Genomic DNA, 21,170 nt, shown 5'->3' with positions numbered 1-21,170 from the left:
ACTGAGTGCTGTTCACCTGTTTGGACCAACTCTCCCCAGGTTGATGGGACTGAGGAAAGAGAGCAGCAATCTGCTCACTGGCTTGCTGGAGCTCAGATAAGAGGTTACCTAATGCTTCAGAGCCACCAGGTGGCTGGCTGGAGCTCAGGTGACTGCACCTGGGTAGTGAAGAAGGCTGCGGTAGGGCAGCAGTCTCTGGGCCCTGGCCTCCCAGTGGCATGAGAGTGAGGCCCAGAACTGGTGTGTGTGTGTGTGTGTGTGTGTGCGTGTGTGTGCGTGCACACCCATGTGCCTGCATGCCTGTGCTGGTGTGCATGTACTTGTGAGAGTGAACACCATTTTGATTTGGCCCAGATTGGAATCAGCAGCATTAGATCTGTTTTTCCCGCAGCAGGAGAGGAGGGGGTTACACATCCTGGGCAAAGTGGGATAGACTTTCCTTAGCAATAGTTGGCTTGTTTGGATTTGGTTCCAAATAACCTTTCTCTGCCTTGAGAGCCTTAAAGGAGGGAGTACTGATGGATGATCATGGTAATTAGTCTGATTGCTCAGGTAGGAAATGCCAGGGCTCTTTGGAGTGGAGTTTCAGTTAGTACTGCTCTTCAGAGCTGGTGGGAGAAGCAGGGGGTGAGAGCCCCGGCCCCACCCTGGTGCGTGGAGTGTGCCTGTGTGCTGAGGCCCTTTGGTTGCTGGCACTCCAGGGGAGTTCCCGTGTGACTCACTACAGAAAAAAAATGAAAGCTCAGGCGACAGCAACAACAAAACAGGAAAAAGCCCTGCGTGTTCCCTACGCTCTGCTATGTTAAGAAGCACATTTGTCAGTTTATGAACTTGTTTCTTATTTCTTAACTAGAGGCCCGTTGCACGAAAAGATTTGTGCAATAGGCTTTCCCTTCCCCTGGCTGCTGGCACCAGTTTTCCTCTGGCACCCGGGAACCAGACCTTCACTCTGGCCACCGCCTTCCATCTTCGCTCTGGACACAGTCTTCTCTGTGGCTGGAGCCTTCAGTCTTTGCTCCTCGTTCCGGTGAGAGTCTTCAGTTTCTGGCCAGAGCTGCTCCTGTAGCTCCTTCCACCCTCCACCCTCCCCCTCATAGCTTGATCGCGCCTGCAGACCTCGCTGTGGGGCTCCTGTGTCCCGGGGGTGCTGCCTTGCCTGCGGCCCCGCTTTTGGATCACGATCAGGATCACGGGCCGCAGGCAAGGCAGCTCCTGGGTCCCGGAGGTGCTACCTTGCATGCGGGCCAGCTTTCCATCGTGATTACCGGCTAGGGGGCAGGCAAAGGCAGCCCCGGTTCTCCAATCCAGGGCTGGGAAGCAGGGCAAAGGTGGCCCCTAGAGCCGCCTTTGCCCTGTCCCCTGGCACTTGCCTGCCGCCTGGGTTTCCAATCACCGTTCTTCCATCCTTCCCCTTTCTCCTCCCATCATTGCGCCTACGTATGCAAATTAACTGCCATCTTTCTTGGCAGTTAATTTGCATATCATCCTGATTAGCCAATGGGAAGTGTAGTGAAGGTACGGTCAATTACCCTTTTTGTCTTTTATTAGATAGGATGTGCTCTCATCCAGGGAGAACTGCACCCTGCAGGTAAATCATTTTGTGATGCCAGGCACACTTCTGCAACCAAAGAGCCTTTGTGGTTTGAATTCTGAAAGCCGCCTTTGTTCCTAAATTAATTTCCACTGAACCGCTCACCTTTATTTCCTCGGTAATGAATGGCTCCATGGGAAACATGTAACGTGTAGGTGGCTTGGCCAGACTCTCCTACTGTGTGGGGTCAGTAAGAACTGTTGTCACCTGACAGTTGAAAAGCGGTCCTCTTGTTTCCTCATGTGACTATTTTAGGGGTCCCAGGGCAATTGAATGAAGCCCTTGGCTGAGTATTGCCTGCAATGGATAAAGGGGTTTGCATACATGCCATGCAAGGTGGGGACTCCTAGTGTAGCTAACAAATATGTACTTCATGGCTGCAGTTAATTTAATTAATCTAGTCTTTAACTAAAATGGTGCCATGTTAAGACTTTGAAAGAACCAGGGCAGGAAAGATTGTCAATCAGAAGAGCCTCAGCCTTCTCTTCAGACAGAAGATTGCCAGGCTCCTCCCCTCCCCAGGGGCCCTTTGTTACACCAAGTCTTTCTCAGATTTTTCCTTGCGATTCTTTTCTTCTCCTGTGTTTTCCTTGACCTATAGGACTCTTCTCGCTCTCTGTGTCCAGCACTGCAGTGATGTATGCAGGGACATGTTCAATCCAGGGGGTGATGACATGTTCAGCGGCATCTGCACACCTGTTGGTTATCTTCATAGCTTCATCCCAAGTCACCAAGGAAGGCTGCCAGAGGCCAGATCCACCAGTAGCCCCATTGCCTTGGCATAATTCCTCACTTAATTTTGCCAATTGTTCCCCACCTCTGGCTAATCTCGTCAGTTCATAGCTGTCAGTTCCTTCATGGGCATGTTCAAATACTGGCCAAGTAACACCTGCTACATCCTCTTTCTTCCCTCACATGTTCACTTGGGCTTTGTTTACATCTTGGTGCTCAAGTCCCCTGCTGTGAACTTGGCCTCAGTGAGTGGGAGACATCTTCTCTCATCACTTCACCCATCAACATTTAAGTCTCTACAATCTTTAGGATCTGTGGGAATCAAAGGTGAAGGCATGGGATTCTTTCTTTAGGAGGTTTATGACCTGTCGGTGCTCCTTTTAATCGGGCCTTCATCATGGTCTGTGCTATTTGCCAGGGAAAGATTTCAATTTGGTCTTTGCAGACACTGTATCTCATTCACAGACATTCTGAGGGTGACTGTTTTCTCGGGTTCCCAGCCGGGCAGTGGGGGCTGCCACAGCCCCAGCCCCAGTGTCCTCCTCTCCAAGTCAGCTGCTTTGTCTTGGTTGACTTTCAAACAGCTTGTGGTGGTGGTGGTTTTTAAATTGTACTTCCAGTGACATCTGACACGTATTTGTAGATATTTTTCCTATTTGTCAATTTTGTATTAATTATTGGCTTCAAATGAGCAGAATGGCATTGATGTGGATTTCCATGCCTCCCCCATCTCCCCTTCGTTATGGAGGGGGGCAGGTTACTGCAGAAAGAGGAAGAGGCCTGCCTCTCTTCCATCAGACCAGCTCCCAGGAGGCTCAGTGCCCTCATGAACCCAGGAAGACAGCCCTCATTTGAATTATCACCCCTCCCTGTGTCCTGGGACAGTAACTATTGGGGGGGGGGGTTGTTATAAAAAGCAGGCAAGGTGGAAGCTAAGGCCTCCTGTTGAGTCTGTTCTCTTCAGATAGGAAAACTTTTTGAGCCTGAGAATTTTGAGAAATATCCTGAAAACATATCGATGGATGAAGTTATATGTCGCTTGATTGAGATTCCCAGTTTTATCACGACCAGACCTGACTTTTGCTGGGGAGTGAAAGTAAATGATGCTTTGGGGGTTCCCGCATGAATTGCTTGTCTCCACTGCTAGAATGTCTCCTAGGCGGCGTTGTACACCATATAGTGCCACAGACTGATGATGTCGGTTTGTCCAGGTGGAATTGTGTCCCTAGAATGTAAAATCACAGGACCAGCCCGAGACCCAGGCTGGTGACAGAGGAGGGGAACCCATGTGAAGTAGAACATTAATGATTTTATTGATTTAAGTTAGAAAATGTACCATGTTTTCCCTTTTTCTTTCTTGATGGTTCATATATTTTGGCGTGTTCAGTTCCTAACACTCTTAATCTTTAAATATATTTTGGGGTGGATTATTGATTTTCACACAGTGTAACCTTTTGGGTCTGCACTGCATTTGGTGGCGGTTTGTGGGTGCTGCCAGGAGTGGGATCGGGATGACTTTGACTAAGGGCCTGAGTAGGGTTTGCCATGGGGTTGGGAGGGATGTGAATTGTCTAAGGTCCACGGCTCGGCAGGGGCAGGATTAGGGTTTGACTTGGGCCACACTGGTTTCAGCCTCACACTGACCCAGGCTTGGTGAGGGCTACCAAGGCTGGGGAGGGAAGTGTGGCAAATACTGGGAGACACCGTTTCCAGTCTCGTGTTTCTTCCCCTAGAGACCCCAGGCCTAATCAGCGCTTCCACCAGCACGTGAACAACGATGTGAACCTCCGCATTGAGAACTTGACCATCTTGGTCAGACACATTGAGAACTTCTACCAGGTAAGGGCAGCTCTCTGTGCCCCAGGACTTCTGTGTTCCTGGCAATGTCGTCACTCAAAAGGTTTCCCCGCAGGAAGCCCAGAGGAAATGGTGTTCACGGTGAGGCAGCTGCTCGCTGGCACTTGGGGGTTTATCACTGGCATCTTTTATTTCCCCCCGCATTGTGAGAAGGGTCAGATGTTGGATTGCTTTACTTTGTCCAGCTAATGTCCTTTGACCGGTGTGCATGGCATTGGGTCTGGTGCTGTGAGGGCCTCAGAGATGAGTCGCCACTGCGGCCCCAAGCACCAGGCGCATGGGGAGTGTCTGGAATGGACTCTGGGAGGGGCACGCTGATCTGGTTATTGTCCACAGGTCAGCGAGTCTTTGTACAGCAGTAATTCAAGGTGTTGAAGGAGATATGGGACCACAGAGGGTTATGTTGGGTCAGGATCATAATGGATGAGCCCCCGGGTGCAGATGGCAGCACTGGAGTTCAGCGTGTAGAGTGTTCACTTGTCATGCTCACCGTGTCTCTATCTCAGATAGTCCATGGCAGGAGGACCTGATGGTGAAGGGCTGTTAAAATCCCCACCCCAGCCTTGGGAAGGTGGGGTGAAATCTTTGATCTTTATGGTCTTTATATGACCAGCACAGATGCCATATGGACTGAAACTGCCCTGCTGGGCCCTGATTTTCACACATTTTCTGAGCATCAATATCCCCTCTATAAGTTTTTTTAAGATCTCAGGTGAAGCCCAATGACTCTGATTGACTTGGGGGTTGGGGAACCCTAATGCCCTCTGCTCAGCCCCTTCCTTTTCCCCTAGGCGATCTCTGTGGGTTCTTGGGACCTCAGGGAACATGGTTTAAGAACCACTCATTGGCCTGGCCTGTGTGGCTCAGTGGTTGAGCATTGACCTATGAACCAGGAGGTCAATGGTTCAATTCCTGGTCAGAGAATATACCTGGGTTGTAGGCTCGATCTCCAGTGTGGGGCCTTCAGAAAGCAGCCAATCAATGATTCTCTCTCATCTTTGATGTTTCTAACTCTCTCCCACTCTGAAATAAATCCTATATAATAAAGAGGGAATATGCAAATTGACTGTCACTCTGCCACAAAGATGGTGGTGCCCACAGTCGAGGGGTGGGGGTGGGGATGGGGGAGGGTTCCATAACACAAGAAGGCTGCACCCAGAGTGGAGGCCAAGTTCCTTTAATGAGCCTTAATGAGCAATCAGCAGGGACCTGAGGCTGCATCCCCCAAAACCCTCCCCCATGGGGCTTGACAGGGGTCCTCAGGCTGCCCTCCCCCCATGCCATGCCAGACCTGAAGCTATGACCCTGCCCAGCGGGGCTTGACAAGGGTGGGTCCGGCCAGGTCTGGATCTAGCCCAATGGGGCAGAGGGCGGCCTGGTCTGGGTCTCACACAATTTCGAGGCGCACGTGGGTTGACTCCGGGTCCCATGGTGTGCCCCAACTATGACAGGAGGAAGATTTTCATATACATTTTACTAATTTTCTTTCATCTCTGACACTTCTATTATAGAGAAAGGGCAAATAGCAATATTAAAATATTTCCTCTAATTAATCCCCTTTTAATGTGCACCAATTTCATGCACTAGGCCGAGAGAGAGAGAGAGAGAGAGAGAGAGAGAGAGAGAGAGAGAGAGAGAGAATATATATATATATAATTTTAGAAACACTCACTGCCCAACAAGTCCCAGATTTATGACTGGGTTTCACTGAGATCTTGGCCAGACTCCGCTTCTGAGCCCTGTTCCCAGCATGCAGCTGTACTCATTCCATCGCCTGTTGGCAACAGAGCACCGTGACTCTGAGCAGCCTCTGGGCAGGGCCTTTGAGAGCTCAGATGATGGGGCTGAAGTGGCCTTGTTTCTTTGTCTGAGGGGAGCCACACTCAGCGCCGGGCATGCTGTAGGCTGGTGGGTTTCATCTAGTGCTGCCCACAGGCAGGGGGCAGGGGTGGTGCTGCCATTGAACTTGGGTCTGGGTGTGGAGGGGCTTGATTCCTGGCTGCAGGCACCATTGGTGGTTAGCAGGTGCTTTTGATGCTGTGTGCTAAGTGCCAGGGAAGGCGGATGGTGCCAACAGGTCAACAGACAAGACTCCTAACTCAGGCTGCGTGGGGGCAGTTGGGCCGGCTTCTTGGAGGAAATGACACCTGAGTGGAGTGACGGTGCACAACTGAGTTTCCAGTTTGGAGGGTTGTCGGCGGGAGACGGGGGAAAGGGCATAGACGGGCAGTAAATCCCGTCCACGTCTGTCACAGTCAGCACTTGCCCCAGTTGCTGGGATGATGGCCTGTTTTCCTGGTTTCACATGAATCAAAACCAGGGAGATGCCAACGTGAGACTCTGGACAGGCAGGCCTCCCGCCTCAGGTGTAGCTGGGAGGGCATCACCTCTCCCTGGGGCTGCGATGGAGGCTTCAGGGGCGGGGAGGTGTCTGAGGCTCTCCGTGAGCAGCACAGAGCAGGCAGGCTCAGGCGAGCTGTGTGGCCATGAGCATGCGGTCCTCTCATCTCGGCGGCCGTGGAGGGTGCACGCCACTCGGGTCTGGGCTGGACAAGGGGGCTCGACCATGTGGAATTGCAGGCAGTTTGCTGCTCTTGGGCACTGGGTAGCGCTCCAGAACACGGGAACCGTCCCAGGAAGGAAAAGACAGCCAGTCCACCCTCAGGGCCCAGAGAGAAAGGCAGGTAGAAAGAAGGACCCTGCCTCCTGGCCCGGCTTCTGCACTGGCAGCTCTTTGAGGGCAGGGCAGGTGTGCATGGCAGCCTCAGCCCCTCGGCCTGAGAGTGAATGTTTGCTGCAGCACTTGCTAAGGGCTGCAGGGCGTCCCTGCCTCAGTCCTTTTCATGCTGAGAAAGCTGCAGGCCACTTGCCTCTGGGCTGACACGGGCAGGTGTGGGCAGGGTTGTGGTGTGTATTTCCTTCTGATTTATTGGAAAATAAAGCTAAGTTCTTCCCATATAAGTAATATGTGCCTCTTACAAACAGCTAGGAGAACATACAGGTAGTAAGAATAAGAGCCACCCAGAATCCCACCACTATAAGACAGTCACTATGAGCGGTGTTAGTGTTTCCCCCCAGTTTCTGCATGAGTAGTTTGTGTTTCACTCCCTGCCTTTCATATTCTGCCTTTTTTTCCCTTCCAGCTGACATGATAGCATGTGCATAACTGGTTACTGTTGTGAAGTGACAGTCAAGAAAGTTTTTCAGAAGAAGTACCACCCAGCGTCACCTTGTTGTGAGGGCTTGGATGAAGCGAGACAGTCATTCCTTACTCTGACCAGGGAGGGTGAGAGGTCACCCCCACATAGAGTGGGATCCCTCTGCCCATGGCTTTTCAGTGAGACACGTCACAGTCACCGAACCCAGGCCTGGTCTTGTTTGCCAGGCAACACTTCAGCCACCCTGGCTGTCCTTCTCTGAGGCTTCAGGGCAGGGCACTTAGGAATACCAGGGGCCCCTCTGAAAAGCACCAGCTATTCAAGAAGCTCAAGTTTTTCCTCTGAAAACCTGGGGAGACTTTGTCCTTGACCTTTTACAGAGGACAGGAGCGGGTGAGAAGCAGCATGGCCAGGCTCACCTGAGCGCTGGTGTCTCAGCCAGTGTCTCCGGCCTCCTCCTGGCACGCTGCTTGGACTCCCCTGGGCTTGGGGCCAGGACTCTCACAACCAGCCGGTGTGGCTCAGTGACTGAGCATCAACCTATGAACCTGGAGACCACGATTGGATTCCCAGTCTGGGCACATGCACGGGTTGAGGACTCAATTCCCCAGTAGGGGATGTGAAGGAATCAGCCTATTAATGGTTCTCTGTCATCATTGATGTTTCTCTCCCTCTCCCTCTCCCTCTCCCTCTCCCTCTCCCTCTCCCTCTCCCTCTCCCTCTCCCTCTCCCTCTCCCTCTCCCTCTCCCTCTCCCTCTCCCTCTCCCTCTCCCTCTCCCTCTCCCTCTCCCTCTCCCTATGAAATCAATAAAAACGTATTTAAAAAATTAAAAAGACACTCACACCTGATGCTGCTGTCCTGGCATGTAGACTATCTTCTTCTTCCCAGGGTCTCTGCTCATATGCAGACATAATGTTTATTTGATTATGATGAGGATTGGAAGTCCAGGTAGCTCTGACTTTTCACATTTATTTATATTCTAACTTTTCCTTCCTCTTACATAGCATGTTCCCAGTTACCGTGTAGTGGCTGTGCGCTCACCCAGTGACTGGATAAGCTGTCATTTTGTTAGTCATTCTTTATTTTCGTTTCCTGTTCTCAGTGGTATCTTTCCTCTTTGTTTCTGTAGGAAGTTCTCCAGCAGCGGATCGTAATGAGCCTGCCGGATGTTTCAGTGATTAGCAAAGACCCGCTGTCTGGTGAGTGAAACCCGCCCCCCCCCCAACCTCGGCGGGCTCGGCCAGTGCCAGTGGCTCTGGGCAGCTGTTGGACACAGAGCTCTGGCTGCCAGCTTGGAGCCAGCAGAGTGAAAACACGTGATCATTCCGGTGAGATTTTGAAGGAAGGGTGTGTTCCTCTGAGGCATGAAGCCAAAGCCCCTGCTTCAGTGGGCTTAGGGGCCTGAGTCTTTGTGGCCTCTCTGGGGGTCTCTCCTCCTCAGTAAATGTGGGGTCAGGGCCACCTTCACAGGGTGGGTACCTTTTGGTAAGAAAGGAGGAATCTGTGGAAGAACTCACATCTCTCTTCCACGGGGACCCTGTGATGCCCTTTTCAGTCTGTGGTGGGTCTCACCAGGAAGTCCTGGCATGTCTGTCATTGGGCCCTGAAGCCCGAGAGGGCAAGGGTTCCAAGTCCTAGCCTCGGACATGTGCTGTGACCTTGAAAGACAGAATGAAATGTGCTCCTGGACATCTTCCAGAAAGTCAGAGTTAATTCATGCTTGTCAGGTGGCTCCCTGGGAGTTAAACAGGGCGGCGGATCTCCTCCCGCCCCATCCTGTGTCTCTGCCTGCACCACGGCTCCCGGACAAGCACCCTGTTCTCTTACCTCTGGGCCTTTGCACGTGCTGTTCCTGTGCCTGCAGCGCTCTCGTCCCTGTGTCCTAAATCTCCCCCCTCACCCTGTGGGTCTCAACTTGGAGGTCACTTCCTTTAAGAAGCCTTGCCTGAATCTCACTGCAGACTAGAGGTCCTTCTCTCAGGTTCCCTTTCCAGCTTTTCTTTGTGGATTTTCTTGGTCTGAGCCAGAGGACTGTGTTGATTACAACAAAGCTCCCAGCAGCCAGAACACATGGGTGCCTGGAAGGGAGTTGTCTGTAGGTTTGTTTCTTCTTTGCCTGCTTAACTGTCCCTGAGCCAATCTCACTGACAGGGACCCACTATCTTCTCTATGTTTGAAACTATTCAAAACCCACAATCTGGTAGATTTAAGAGAATAACAGTTTTTCTTACTTTAAATTCCTGAGAGAAATCAGCCTCCCATAAGAAATTAGAGAACTTCTGCTTTCTCTCTCTCTCTCTCTCATAAGTTTCATCGGAATCTGTGTAGGGATAAAAATCACAGGGTGCTTTGTTTGCACCAAATGTTTTATTCCACTCACCTGGTGAGAACAAACAGAGCACTGCTTCACCCGAATCTCCTAGTGCCCTGTTTGCTGCCCCAAAGCTTATTTTAAATCATTTTTTCCCATGAAGATTTTCTCTAAAATTAATTCTCTACCTTTAAAACCTTCCCACTCTAACCCCGTGTTAACAAAACTTAGCAAACCGAAATTCTATACTTTTATAACAGTGCTCTGGTTCAGATTTAGTTTTGTCTTAATGCCTGATGGGTGTGAACGAATGAATAGAATGAATGAATGAATGAATGAATGGCTCATGGTTGTCATGTGTGTAACTGCTGGTGCTGAGGAAGCGGAACCCTTTGCTCTTTCATTGAGCCGCCTCACACTGTAGATTGAGCTCATGTGTGTCTGTGTGTATCTGTGTGTGTCTGTGTGTACAGGGTTTCTAGTATCCTCCTTGCTTATGGTCTTGCTACTAGCAGTGGGCCTATCCTACATGTGTTTGCACTTTTAATGCTGTTTTCCTCTGCTGTGACTGGGAACAAAGATTCTCAGAGCTGTTGGAGTTATTCTAAAGTATGGTACACTTAGACCCTCTGCTGTGAACATCAAGATTTTCTGTGTGAACTCTGCCTTCTGTTTCTGCTGTCTGAGCCCTCCAAACACGTTCTTGCTTATGTGTCAGCTCTCTGGTGGCTACAGCACCATGTACAATCCTGGGGGAAGTGAATCGCTGTAGGAAGAGCAGCTGGTGATGGCTGGGAGGGTCTGTGCCTGTAATATCCACCAAAGGGCTTACAAGAGGCACTTGCCTGTCATGTGGGGACTGACTGGGGGGACCCTGGGTGGGACAGTCACTTGGGCACACGGGCTGGTGGGCGAGAGCACTGTGACCATGGAAAGGTTTTAGTGGGACTGTTTGGAGGCTGTTAACACTCCTATGCTCGTTCTCTTTCTTTTTTATCAAAACTGAAATTGTGGCTGATCATCAGCTCAGCATTAATAGAGAAGTGAGTCAGGGCTGTGATTCTATTTATGAATGACTATGGATTGGAGCCTCTTGGCGCAAATGAAATGCCTCAAGTGAAAAAACAATCATAAGGCTTTGAGAATTATTCCATTTAAACACTGAGAAGTTCTACTCTTACTAGCAAAGGGAGTTTTTGACCATAGTAGTTGGATCTGCAGCACCCACCCTTACTGAGCATATTGCAAAGAGCTGGATCTGGATGGTCTGAGGGGACCCTGTGTGATTTTTTTTTTTTGGTCCTGATTGGCAGGGCTGAGAAGGAGAAGTGTGATAGTGTTGGTCTGGGTCTGGGGAAATCGGGCTTATCATACGTTGGTGTGAGAGAGTGAAATGGCAAAAGCCTTTCCTCCTGACAATTTGGCAGTAGGAAAAGCTTAAAGGATGAGTTTTCCCTTAAGAGGTAAATAAGAATCTGCTTTATGAACCAGCAGCCAGGGGTGGGGAACCTTTTTTCTGCCAAGGGCCATTTGAGTATGTATATAATTCGTGGGCCATACAAAATTATCAACTTAAAAATTAGCTGCTATATTTGGTCAAACAGTTCATTAACTCGCTCCTAATGCCTTGGGAGGGCCAGACCAAATGATTTTGGAGGTCGTATATGGCCCTTGGGCAGGACATTCCCCACCCCTGCTTCCAAGCCCTGGCCTGGGTGGTTCAGTTGGTTGGGCATCGTCCCGTGCATCAAAAGGTTGCTGGTTTCATTCCTGGTTAGGGCACATGCCTGGGTTTCCGGCTCTATCTCAAGTTGGGGGGATGGGGGTGAGTGGGAGGGGGTGTGCAGGAGGCAGCCTGTGCATCTCTCTAACACCGATTTGTCTTTCTCTCCCTTCCTCTCTAAATTTATTTTTAAATAAATTGCTCTTATTTCTTCTAAAACCAAACAAACTAGCCACTGAGATGTTGTTTAGCATCATTTAGATCAGCGGTTCTCAACTTGTGGGTCGTGACCCTTTTAGCGGTCAAAGGACCCCTAAGACCATCCTGCATATCAGATATTTACATTACGATTCACAACAGTTGCAACATTACAGTTATGAAGTAGCAACGAAAATAATTTTATGGTTGGGTCACAACATGAGGAACTGTATTTAAAGGGCCAGAAGGTTGAGAACCACTGATTTAGATTAAAACATTGAAAACTTGAGCCTCTGGAAGGAAACTGGTAAGTTTGTGGCCTTTGTACAAAAGTGACGCCTTACGTTGTCTGGGTTTTCTTTGGAACATTCCAGCCAAACACTGACAGAAACAAACGGGAGGAGGAGGGCGGCGGGACAGATGTGCAGGATGTTGGCAGCGTGAAGCTGGGGGATGCGTCGGGGCTTGTCTATTTGCAATGCTGCAGGATGAACAGGGAGAGTTGTGTGCACCTCACCTTAGAGCCCACTCAGCACTGCCTGCGGAGACGCTTCTCTGCCACTGGGCTTGCTTCCCGCACACACTGACAAGAGATGCTGACGCTGGAGTTCCTGGATTATCATGGGACAATATTTATGACATATTTGAGTGGGAAAGGACCACACATACTTAGGTATAGAATTCTCATTTGGCTTAAATAATATACAAGCCCATACATAGAAAACAGATGGCGGGGTACACCCAGGTTGAAATGATTTTTTTTAGCTTATCTGATTTCCCCTGCAACAGCAGCGTGGTGTATCACCGGTGAGATTTCATGAGAAGATGAGTCTATTAAATATGTTGCTCTTTTGATTTAGGACAAAGTATGGAGGAAATGGAGAAGATGCTGGTGCTGGTGCTGGGCTGTGCTGTCCAAGTAGGGCTTGGGCAAGGGTGGAGCGGGCCTGCCCTTGGCCATCTTGTGTGTGGGTTTGTGGGGATAAACTCCCCCTTAGTGAGTGAGGTAGGAGGGACGCTGCCTTCAGTCCAACATGACACATCCCAGCTTCCCGAGAGAAGGGACCACTCATTAGGTGGCAGCCGATTCTACTCCCAGGGCACCTTTGGCAAGAAGCAAGTGGGGATTCCTCAGCCCGGGGTGCCCTTAGCAAATTGTCCCCAGTATAGGGACGCCTAGACCAAAGACCAGAAACTCCATCCAGCCTGGGGGCCCCATCTGACCACCCCCTGATTTTGGAAAAAACTTTCATGGGCACAGGGCCACACTCAATTCTTCCTGTATTATCTCTGGCTGCTCGCACAGCACATGGCAGAGCTGAGACTAAATGGCCCGCAGACTCCGAGATGTTCCTACATCCGGCCCTTTGAAGACAAAGGTTGTCACCCCTGGTGCTCTTGACCTTTATTGGTTTAAGAGTCACTGGAGCTTGTTTAACGTGCAGATTTCTGTGCTTCACCTCCAGTGTTTTCAACCTGATGGGCTTTTTGAACACAAGTTCCCCCGGTGATTCTGCTGTGGGTGGTCAGAGCAACTTCTGGAGAAACCTCTGTCTAAGGGACAGGAGGGAAGACCAGCTGATGGTTATAAAGGAGGAAGCCAGGGGCTGGGTGGGCAGCTCATTTGGAAACTATTTCTGTGGCTGTGGTGGGCCCAGGTTGCCTCACTTGCAGAATGCTCCCATTAACACGCGTTACCTCCGCAGTGCGACAGGAAAGGGGAGTTTATTGAAAAAATACAACAGCTTGACATTGAGACCCAGGTCAGGATCCTGGCTCATATCCGGCAGGTAGGTGTGAGGCTGGCTTTGTGGGCTTAGCCGTGGACCCCCTCTACCGTGGCAAGCAGGAGGCAGGCTCTCACCACCAAGGAAAACTTTAAAAACTACATCACCCACTAGTGATTTTCCTAATTTTAGGTTTCATACACGAGACATATTGAACCTGTTTGGAAAGGTAGTCATCAGCAAGCTAAAACAAAATGGGGGGAAAATTTAAAAAAAAATTTTATACACCCAAATCAAGTCTTCATTTGCCTCCTCTTCTTGCCTAATATGGAGCCAGACTGGTTTTGAGTACTGTCAAGGGGCTTGGGCTCAGAATTTGATTTGCCCAGAAAATGTGTTCTGGCCAATGTGGCTCTGCTTCCCATGGCTGATCTTCCTGGGGAAAGGGTGTCCGTTTCTGTCAGGGACGTGGCAGAGAAACAGGCTGCCAAGTCCCAGAAGGGCTGTCGCTGTAGACTCGGCCTTGGGGTGGGGTCGGGAGGGCTGTGCACTGAGGGCAGCCCCTCTGCCATGCACCTCGGTGACATCAGAGAAGTGGTTTCCCTGGAAACCGGGCCTGTGGGGGCAGCACTGACCTGAAAGTATATTTCCCTGACACCCCCTCCTCCCTCCAGAAGAAGCCTTGTATGATTTAGTTATCTTAGGGGATGTGGCTCAGCCTTCAGTCTGATTGGACAGCTGAGATAAAGGCATGAAAAAGGCATGAGCAGGAGCACAAAGGAGCAGGTGTGAGGCTGGCAGGGGCCGCTGCCATACCCCAGGCCGGAGCCAGGGACAGGCTGGGCTGATGGGCACCATGGGTGGTGGGTGCTGAGTCAGCACTGGAGCAGGAGTGAGAAGCGACTGGTCACAGTCAAGGGGAAGTCTGCATTGTCCTAAATACGCTCAGCTATTCATGACGGTGAGCGGCCACCTGTTAGCCTGAGGACCATTCTGCTTTTTATTTATTTTTTTTTAATCCTCACCCCAGGATATTTTCCCATTGATTTTGAGAGAGAGAGGAAGAGAGAGGGAAAGACTAAGAGAACTATCAATGTGAGAGAAACACATGAATTGGCTGCCTCCTGCGTGCTTCCTGACCAGGGCCTGGCCAGGGAGGATCCAGCAACTGAGATACATGCCCTTGACCGGAATCTAACCCGGACCCTTTGGTCTGCAGGCCAATGCTCTATCCACTGAGCCAAACTAGGTAGGGCTATTCTGCCTTTTAATTATCCTTGTGTGTCCTTGTGTTTTGAACATGTATGTATCCGGGTACTAGGTCTTTGCTACTCACTGTTTTCCCTGCTCAGCCAGCAGGATATTTAAAATAAAGGAGGGGGGGAGGGTTTATAATGCAGCCAGAGGGTCTTGAGTGATAATCACATTTAGGCCTGGCCCTGGGGACGGGGCTTCAGAATTATTGGTGCTTCTCAAACATTCAGGTGCCGGGCCCCATAAGAGACCCACAGAGTCAGAATTGGGGGAGGAGCAACACGAGCCTTTAATTAAGCTGCTCCTGTGGCCCAGCCGGTGTGGCTCAGTGGTTGAGTGTCAACCCAGGAACCAGGAGGTCATGGTTTGATTCCTGGTATCAGACTCCATCCCCAGTAGGGGGATTGCAGGAGGCACTCTCTCATCAATGTTTCTCTCTCCCTCCCTCTCCCTTCCTCTCTCAAATCAATAAAAACATATTTTAAAGAAGTAAAACATTTTTTAAAAAAGCTGCTCATGTGACTGCTGTGCGGCTGGGTTGTGTCCCAGGATCCCCTCGGACATGAGAGGCCTTTCCCCAGCACTGGGGCGGAGAGGCCTAGAGCCCAGCCTCGGAGCCCCACATCCCTGCCTTTCTGGTGCCTCTCACCACAGGTAGAAATTTCTCTGAATTCTCTGAGACCCGCTGAATCCCAGTGTTTCCTTTGTGAGGTGGGAAAGGTGAGAAAGTGGATGTCAGTTGAGGAACTGAAAGGTCCTTTTTACTTGTGTTTTTTTTTTTTTTTTTGTGGGGTTTTTTAATCCTCATCCAAAGATATTTTTTACTGCTTTTTAGAAAGAGTGAAGAGGGAGGGAGAGGGGAGAGGCAAAAGGAGAGGGAGAGAAACACATTGATGTCAGAGAGACATAGACTGGTTGCCTCCCGCATGGGGCTGGGGATTAAACCATCAACTGAGGTATGTGCCCTTTGACCTGGAATCAAGCCCGAGACCCTTCGGTCCACAGGCTGATGCTCTAACCACGGAGTGAAACCTGCCAGAGCAGGGTTTTTTTAAGTTACTCTCCACCTCCACTTACCCATCTGGAAAATGTGAGAGCGTTTGTGGTGCACATCACTCAGTGGATTGCCATTTGTTTTCCCCTTTTGAGGCCCACGTGCACGAACACTCACCTTCCCAAACTGAGAAGACAAGGATGGAAACAGCCCTTCTGCCTCCTCTAGCAGGTCTGGGGTCAGGTTGAGAAGGTGAGGTCAGGCCGCAGCCGATTTGGCTCAGTGGTTAGAGTGTCAGACTGCCAACCAAAGGGTCGCAGGTTTGATTCTCCGTCAAGGTCATGTACTTGGGTTTCAGGTTTGATCCCTGGCCATCTTCACGTTAGATTTTATTTGGAGAATAAGATGCTATCCCTCCTCACCCTCCACTCCCAAGGCTTACCCTCTTTGTGTGACACATGGATGGTGTGCAACTGCAATCCCTGGGACAGTTGAGGGAGCTCCCACACTGGGAGGAGTGCTGTCTGGTGGGAAGTCAGTGTCCTCCTCGAGCTAGTGTGAGAGCAGCAGTGGTGTGTGAGGAAAGAGCTGGGCTGCAGGGTGTGGCTGCACTTTTTGAGGAGCCTGCCCGGCCCCCACAGGAACTTGGTGGCTGAGGGTTAATAATGTCAGTGAGGTGGGTCAGCTGTGGGAGAGTGGGGCCTAGGTCCCAGGGGGCGTGGCCTTGGGAGGTGGGTGCTCTCGGGGACCCCAGCGCTGCACCCTGCCCAGCCTCCGCAGCACCTTACCCTTGTGTGCCCATAGGTGACCCGCCACCAGGAGAGCCTGTTTGACATGCAGAGGTTGGAGGTCCCAGACATGGCCCTGGAGGAGCTGGAGTCTCTCTCCAGCAACACGACTTTTTGCCTCAGGAGGCTCGTAACTGAACGAGACAGTTACAGGGAGGTGTGTTTGCGGGTGGCCCAACAGCCTGGGGGACGGGTGGGGAGGGGCCTGGGTCTGGGGCCCTAGTTATGGCCACGCTCCTCATCCTGACTTCCTCTCAAACTGCACACTGTCTGTCCTCCTGGTCCATTTCCGAGGGGGCAGGGTGTGGGCACTTTCCCTGCAGGGCACAGTCCCCTGAGACACCTGTGTGAGGACAGAGGTTGAGCTTGGGGAGTCGGCTCCATTCACATGGCCCTTCTGTCTCACTAAATATATCCTGGCTTCTTAAAAAATCCCCCACTTTCTCCTGCCTCCCTCATGGCTTTGCAGTCTCGGCTGCCATCTTCTCTTTTACTTTCTTCCGTCTTTTGGTCATTCTTCACCACGTTCTAGTGCGGGCACTGTGCCGGGCACAGGAGCACGCCGGTGAGACCCCTCTGTCTGCCCTGCTGTAGCTGGTCGTGACCATGACCCAGGAGTGGAACACCTGCAGCCGCCTCAGTGAGGACACGCAACACCTGGCCGTGGAGCTGGCGGACACCAAGGCCACGCTGCGCAGCGTCAGGCAGGAGCTGTGAGTCCCCCAGTGACCCGGTCTTTCCGCTCTTGTGCCCTGTGTCACTCCCCGTTGCTCGCACATGTGGTTCACTGCCATGCAGTGCAGCAAACGGGGCAGCTCTCACAGTGCCCTGGGGTGACGGGGCTCTGTTGTGAGCTGGGTCCCTGTTGGGCCCTGGGTTAGCCCCTCCCCAGGCCTGCACAGCAGGGTTCTGCTGGGCCTGTATGGCTCCGACCAGTCCAGACCTGGCAGACTCAGAGCACCAGCCTGCCGCTCAGCCTCGGGCCCAGTGTGGGTGCTCTTGGCTGGAGGGAGGATGTGTCTCTCCTGTCCCGTCTGGTGGGCCCGCTCCCCTTTCCTGCAGCTGGTGATGGCACCAAGCCCACTTCCTATGAAGCTGCCCCCTTCACCTCCCTGCCAGGGGGCCTCCCTGCCTGCCTGGCTGTGGAGGGCGCAGTGGTTCCGGGGGCTCCTTCCCTGTCCGCACCCTCAGAGGAAAGCTCAGGTCTGTGGTGTAGTCTGAGAGTGACTTAAAGCTCACCTTGGAGTCGGGAGTGGTTTTGCAGCCCCACGTGCAGAGGCCCTCCTCACGCCAGGACCCCCTCCTTCCCCGCTGCGGTCTCCCAGGTGGTGGGCTTTCCGGGTGCTTCTGAGGAGCCCTCACCACGTGTTCTCATCGCCCCCAGGGAGGAGAATACGAAGCAGCTGGCGGACGCCAGGCATCAGTTGTACCAGCTGGTGCTGGAGCTGCAGGAGGCCCGGCGCAATGTGAGCAGGAGGCCTATCCTGTGGGCCGGGGGTGAGGGGCTGGGACGCCCCAGTCACCGGGGCCCCAGGCCCAGGAACGTGACCTGGGACACCTCTCCCTCCTGCTCAAAGCAGCGCTGCCTGAGAGCCAGTTGTCCTGGGAGCTGCTGGGGGGTGACATGCTGCAGTGACAGCATGTGGGGTCCCCACACAGGGGCCTGCACATGGACCAGCTTGGCCGCCCCTGGCTTCTCCTGGGGCTGCAGGGACTTGGGCCTTTCCCCAACCCCGAGGGTGCCCTGAGCCAGGTCCCCTGCCTTTGCCCACCTCCCAGAACATGGAGCTGGCAGCCAGCGCCCAGGCTGCCCGTGCCCCCCTCCCTGAGCTGGACTCCCTGAGGGAGAAGGCGAGGCGCGTGGAGAGGCTGGAGATGGGCCTCAGGCAGAAGCAGAAAGACATAGACTTCTATGCAGCCCGCATGAAGGTGAGTCTGACCCAGGGTAGGCGGACGGTGGGCACTTGGGTCCTGGAAGAGTGGAGAGGAGCCGCGATGCCTCCCCAGCTGGCCCTCTCCCTGCACCGCAGACTGTCTGCCAGACCCCTGGGCTCCCTCTGGTAGTGGAAGGAATAGGGTTGGGAATGTGGTTGAAGGGCCCTGATTCTTCTGGGACTTTTCCTTCTCCCCCTTCATGCTATAGTGATGACTTTCTATTCACTAATCTTTTTCTTTAAGACTCCTTGTAATTTCTATGGCTAAATCTTACCAGGACTGTTTCCTCATCTATAAAACAGAGATAACTGTGCTAGTCTGTGAGGTTTATACAGTGAAATAGGAAAGATATATGGTATTTGGGCAAGTCCCATATGAAGCTCTCCATGGTGTAGCCTACTCAGATCTCAAGGTTATGGGTCTGTTCAGGGGAGGGTGTCAGGGCTGAGGGGGGGGATGGAGACCAAGACCCAGGCAGGGTTACTGACACTCTGACCATGCACCCAACGGCTCACATCACCAGCGGGTTTGGGACCCTCTCTTTGAGGATTTGGGAATGTTGCTCCCTCTGCTGAGCCCAGGGTTAGAGGCAGTCTGAGGGAGCGGGGTGAAACCAGGATGTCAGCACACACTGAGTGGGCTGCTGGGTGGTAAGAAATCATCCCGCTGCCAGCAGGAAGCTTGTGAGGGGAGCACAGGTCTGAGAGCATAGGCTGTCCCTCTCCTGGCCAAGCAGCTGGTAGGCAGGTGCGCTGGGCCAGGCAGTTTGGCCGGAGACTTCGACATGCTCTCCTGCTGCGGACCGGCCCAGGGGTCCCGGGGCCAGGTGGTGCGGGTTGGGGATGACTGTGGTCCAGGCTTGTTGGTTCCTCCCACCTACTCAGGGTGTGTCTGTTCCCCCAGGAATGTTGGTGGCTCACTCACCTACCCCCTGGGGAGAAGGCGCCCTGGGTGCTGTGCCCAAGCAGCCCGGCCCAGGAGGGGTGGGGGTGGGAGGCCAGCTCTCGGCTTTGTCCTGGAAATGGTCCCCTGGCCCTGCTGGTGATGAAAGGCATCAATCTGCAGCACAGACAGGTGTGGGGCACGGGCACCCTCACTCACAGGTAGGAGGGTTGCGGAAGGTCATGTGCAAGCTTCCCCAGGCTGCCGCCTCCGCAGCCTCGTGCACACGGGGAACCTAAGGCAGGCCCACATCTCAGCCAACACTCTGCCCCGTGGATGGGGGTGGGTTTCAGGGCTCAGCCTCTGTCTCCGTGTCTTTTCCGGGCCTGTCCAAGCAGCCTCGCCCAGTCATGCGGATGCAGTGACTGAAGGCCTGTGTGGCGCCAAGCCCTGCGCCAGGAGCAGGGGATCTAACACAAAGCAAGACTCGCTCCTGGCACTGGGGAGCTTCTGGGCTTTTGCAGGGTTTCCCGTGGGAACCCCTTTTTCGTGTTCTCAAGGTGTGTGCCTCTGGATAACAGCAGCAACATTTCTCATATTGATTAATAATTTTGCTGTGAAACTAGTAATGCCTTACACATGGCATTAGTAAATGAATTACAAGAGAAATAGAGTGGTCCGTGAAGGCCAGGCCACATAGAGAATGAGTCACACTGTTCTCCGAGGCCCATGTGCCGGGGCCCAGGGATCAGCAAGGACAGTGCTCACGCCCCCAATTCCGGCTGGGTTTTGAAGGCTGGGTAGGAGTTGGTTGTAAGGGTGAAGGGGCAGGCTGTGCTATGGAACTCAGGGCCTGGGATTATGGTGATACTGGTGAGTATCACCAGTGGTGGGTAGACCGGCTGGAACACTAGATCAGAATGCTGGGGGCAGTGGCCAAAGAGGGAGAGCTGGGCCTTCTTCCTGTGTGAAGCCCCTCCATGTGCTCCAGCTCACATCGCTGATACTAGTCCGGGCTCCTTAAGGATGGGGTGCAGGCTGCTGAGGGCAGTGAAGAGACAGGTCTGGAGCTCTCCAGCCTGAGTTCAAGCCCAGCTTCACCCCTGGCTGGCTTTGTGATTTGGGGCTCATTCCTTAATTGGCCCAAGTCAGCCTCTTCGTGTGTAGGAAGGGACTGTCCCTGCCTCCCTCTGGGGGCTGTTGTGCAGAGTGAATGTGGCAGAGAAAGAGAGCACCTAGTGCAGGGCCAGGGTCAGGCAGAGAGGGGGCTGCCAGGTGAAGCCAGAGTCAGTCACCAAACCCTTCCTGCTGCCAGGCTTTGACCAGAACCGTGTCCACTGGCGGTAGGTATACGGTTTCCCCTCTACCAAGAATCCGGGGTTCTGGCCCGTGTGGGGAAATGAACACGTGATGGATACGCAGGAGCTACTGGCCCGCACCCACGAGTGGGGCAAGCCTTGGAAAACTGCTCCCTGAGAGAAACAGACACATCCATGTGTATCTGTGCTCACAAACTGTGAGGGCATTCAGGGGAGACTCAGCCCCCTAAGACATGAGTGGCGCTGGGAAGACTCTGGAGGGCAGGACCAGGGATGAGGGGAATGAATCGAACGGTTCCCCTGTGTGCTGGGCACTGGGATAGGAGTAAGTGCCATGGACTCCTATGAGGTGGCCTTCGAGGGCCCAGTCACTGCATTCTACTCCCAGCTTGTGCCTGACACACAGAGGCCCATAGTACTTGTTTGTTGTGTCTTACAGACCCCTCATTTCCAGGAAACTGCTGAGAGTAGGTGTGTGAAATGTTCAAATAGGAAATGCATATTGAACAAAAGCTCATCTGAATTTTGTTCCAGAACCAAGATGAGTGGAGTGACTGTGAGAGGCCTAGCCTCAGTCCTCAAACCCAGGACTCTCAGCCCCACCCCTTCCTTCTTAAGTAAAGGGGCTCAGCCAAGTCCCACACCTGTGCAGGTACACTCATCCAACCACCTGAGGCTGTACATGTCAGACACTCTCAC

At 52.5% G+C, this 21,170-nt stretch overlaps 1 protein-coding gene and 1 pseudogene across 1 annotated transcript in view; one reads left to right on the top strand and one right to left on the bottom strand.

The window, feature by feature from the left end:
* LOC132213918 (protein Daple-like) overlaps positions 1 to 21,170 on the top strand; it is a 62,781-nt gene that overhangs the window by 3,345 nt on the left and 38,266 nt on the right. The window contains exons 3-10 of the mRNA XM_059660796.1: positions 4,057 to 4,162; positions 8,470 to 8,539; positions 12,433 to 12,491; positions 13,279 to 13,362; positions 16,352 to 16,492; positions 16,930 to 17,048; positions 17,720 to 17,801; positions 18,115 to 18,264. Of these exons, the coding sequence (XP_059516779.1) occupies positions 4,057 to 4,162; positions 8,470 to 8,539; positions 12,433 to 12,491; positions 13,279 to 13,362; positions 16,352 to 16,492; positions 16,930 to 17,048; positions 17,720 to 17,801; positions 18,115 to 18,264 (811 nt within the window). The remainder of the gene's footprint in view (positions 1 to 4,056; positions 4,163 to 8,469; positions 8,540 to 12,432; positions 12,492 to 13,278; positions 13,363 to 16,351; positions 16,493 to 16,929; positions 17,049 to 17,719; positions 17,802 to 18,114; positions 18,265 to 21,170) is intronic.
* Positions 590 to 2,782, bottom strand: LOC132213859 (V-type proton ATPase subunit D-like; annotated as a pseudogene).

The sequence above is a fragment of the Myotis daubentonii genome, chromosome 12 (assembly GCF_963259705.1).
Source record: "Myotis daubentonii chromosome 12, mMyoDau2.1, whole genome shotgun sequence".
NCBI lineage: Eukaryota > Metazoa > Chordata > Mammalia > Chiroptera > Vespertilionidae > Myotis > Myotis daubentonii.
The sequence above is the reverse complement of the archived record's forward strand: the minus strand, read 5'-3'. Positions and strand labels throughout refer to the sequence as shown.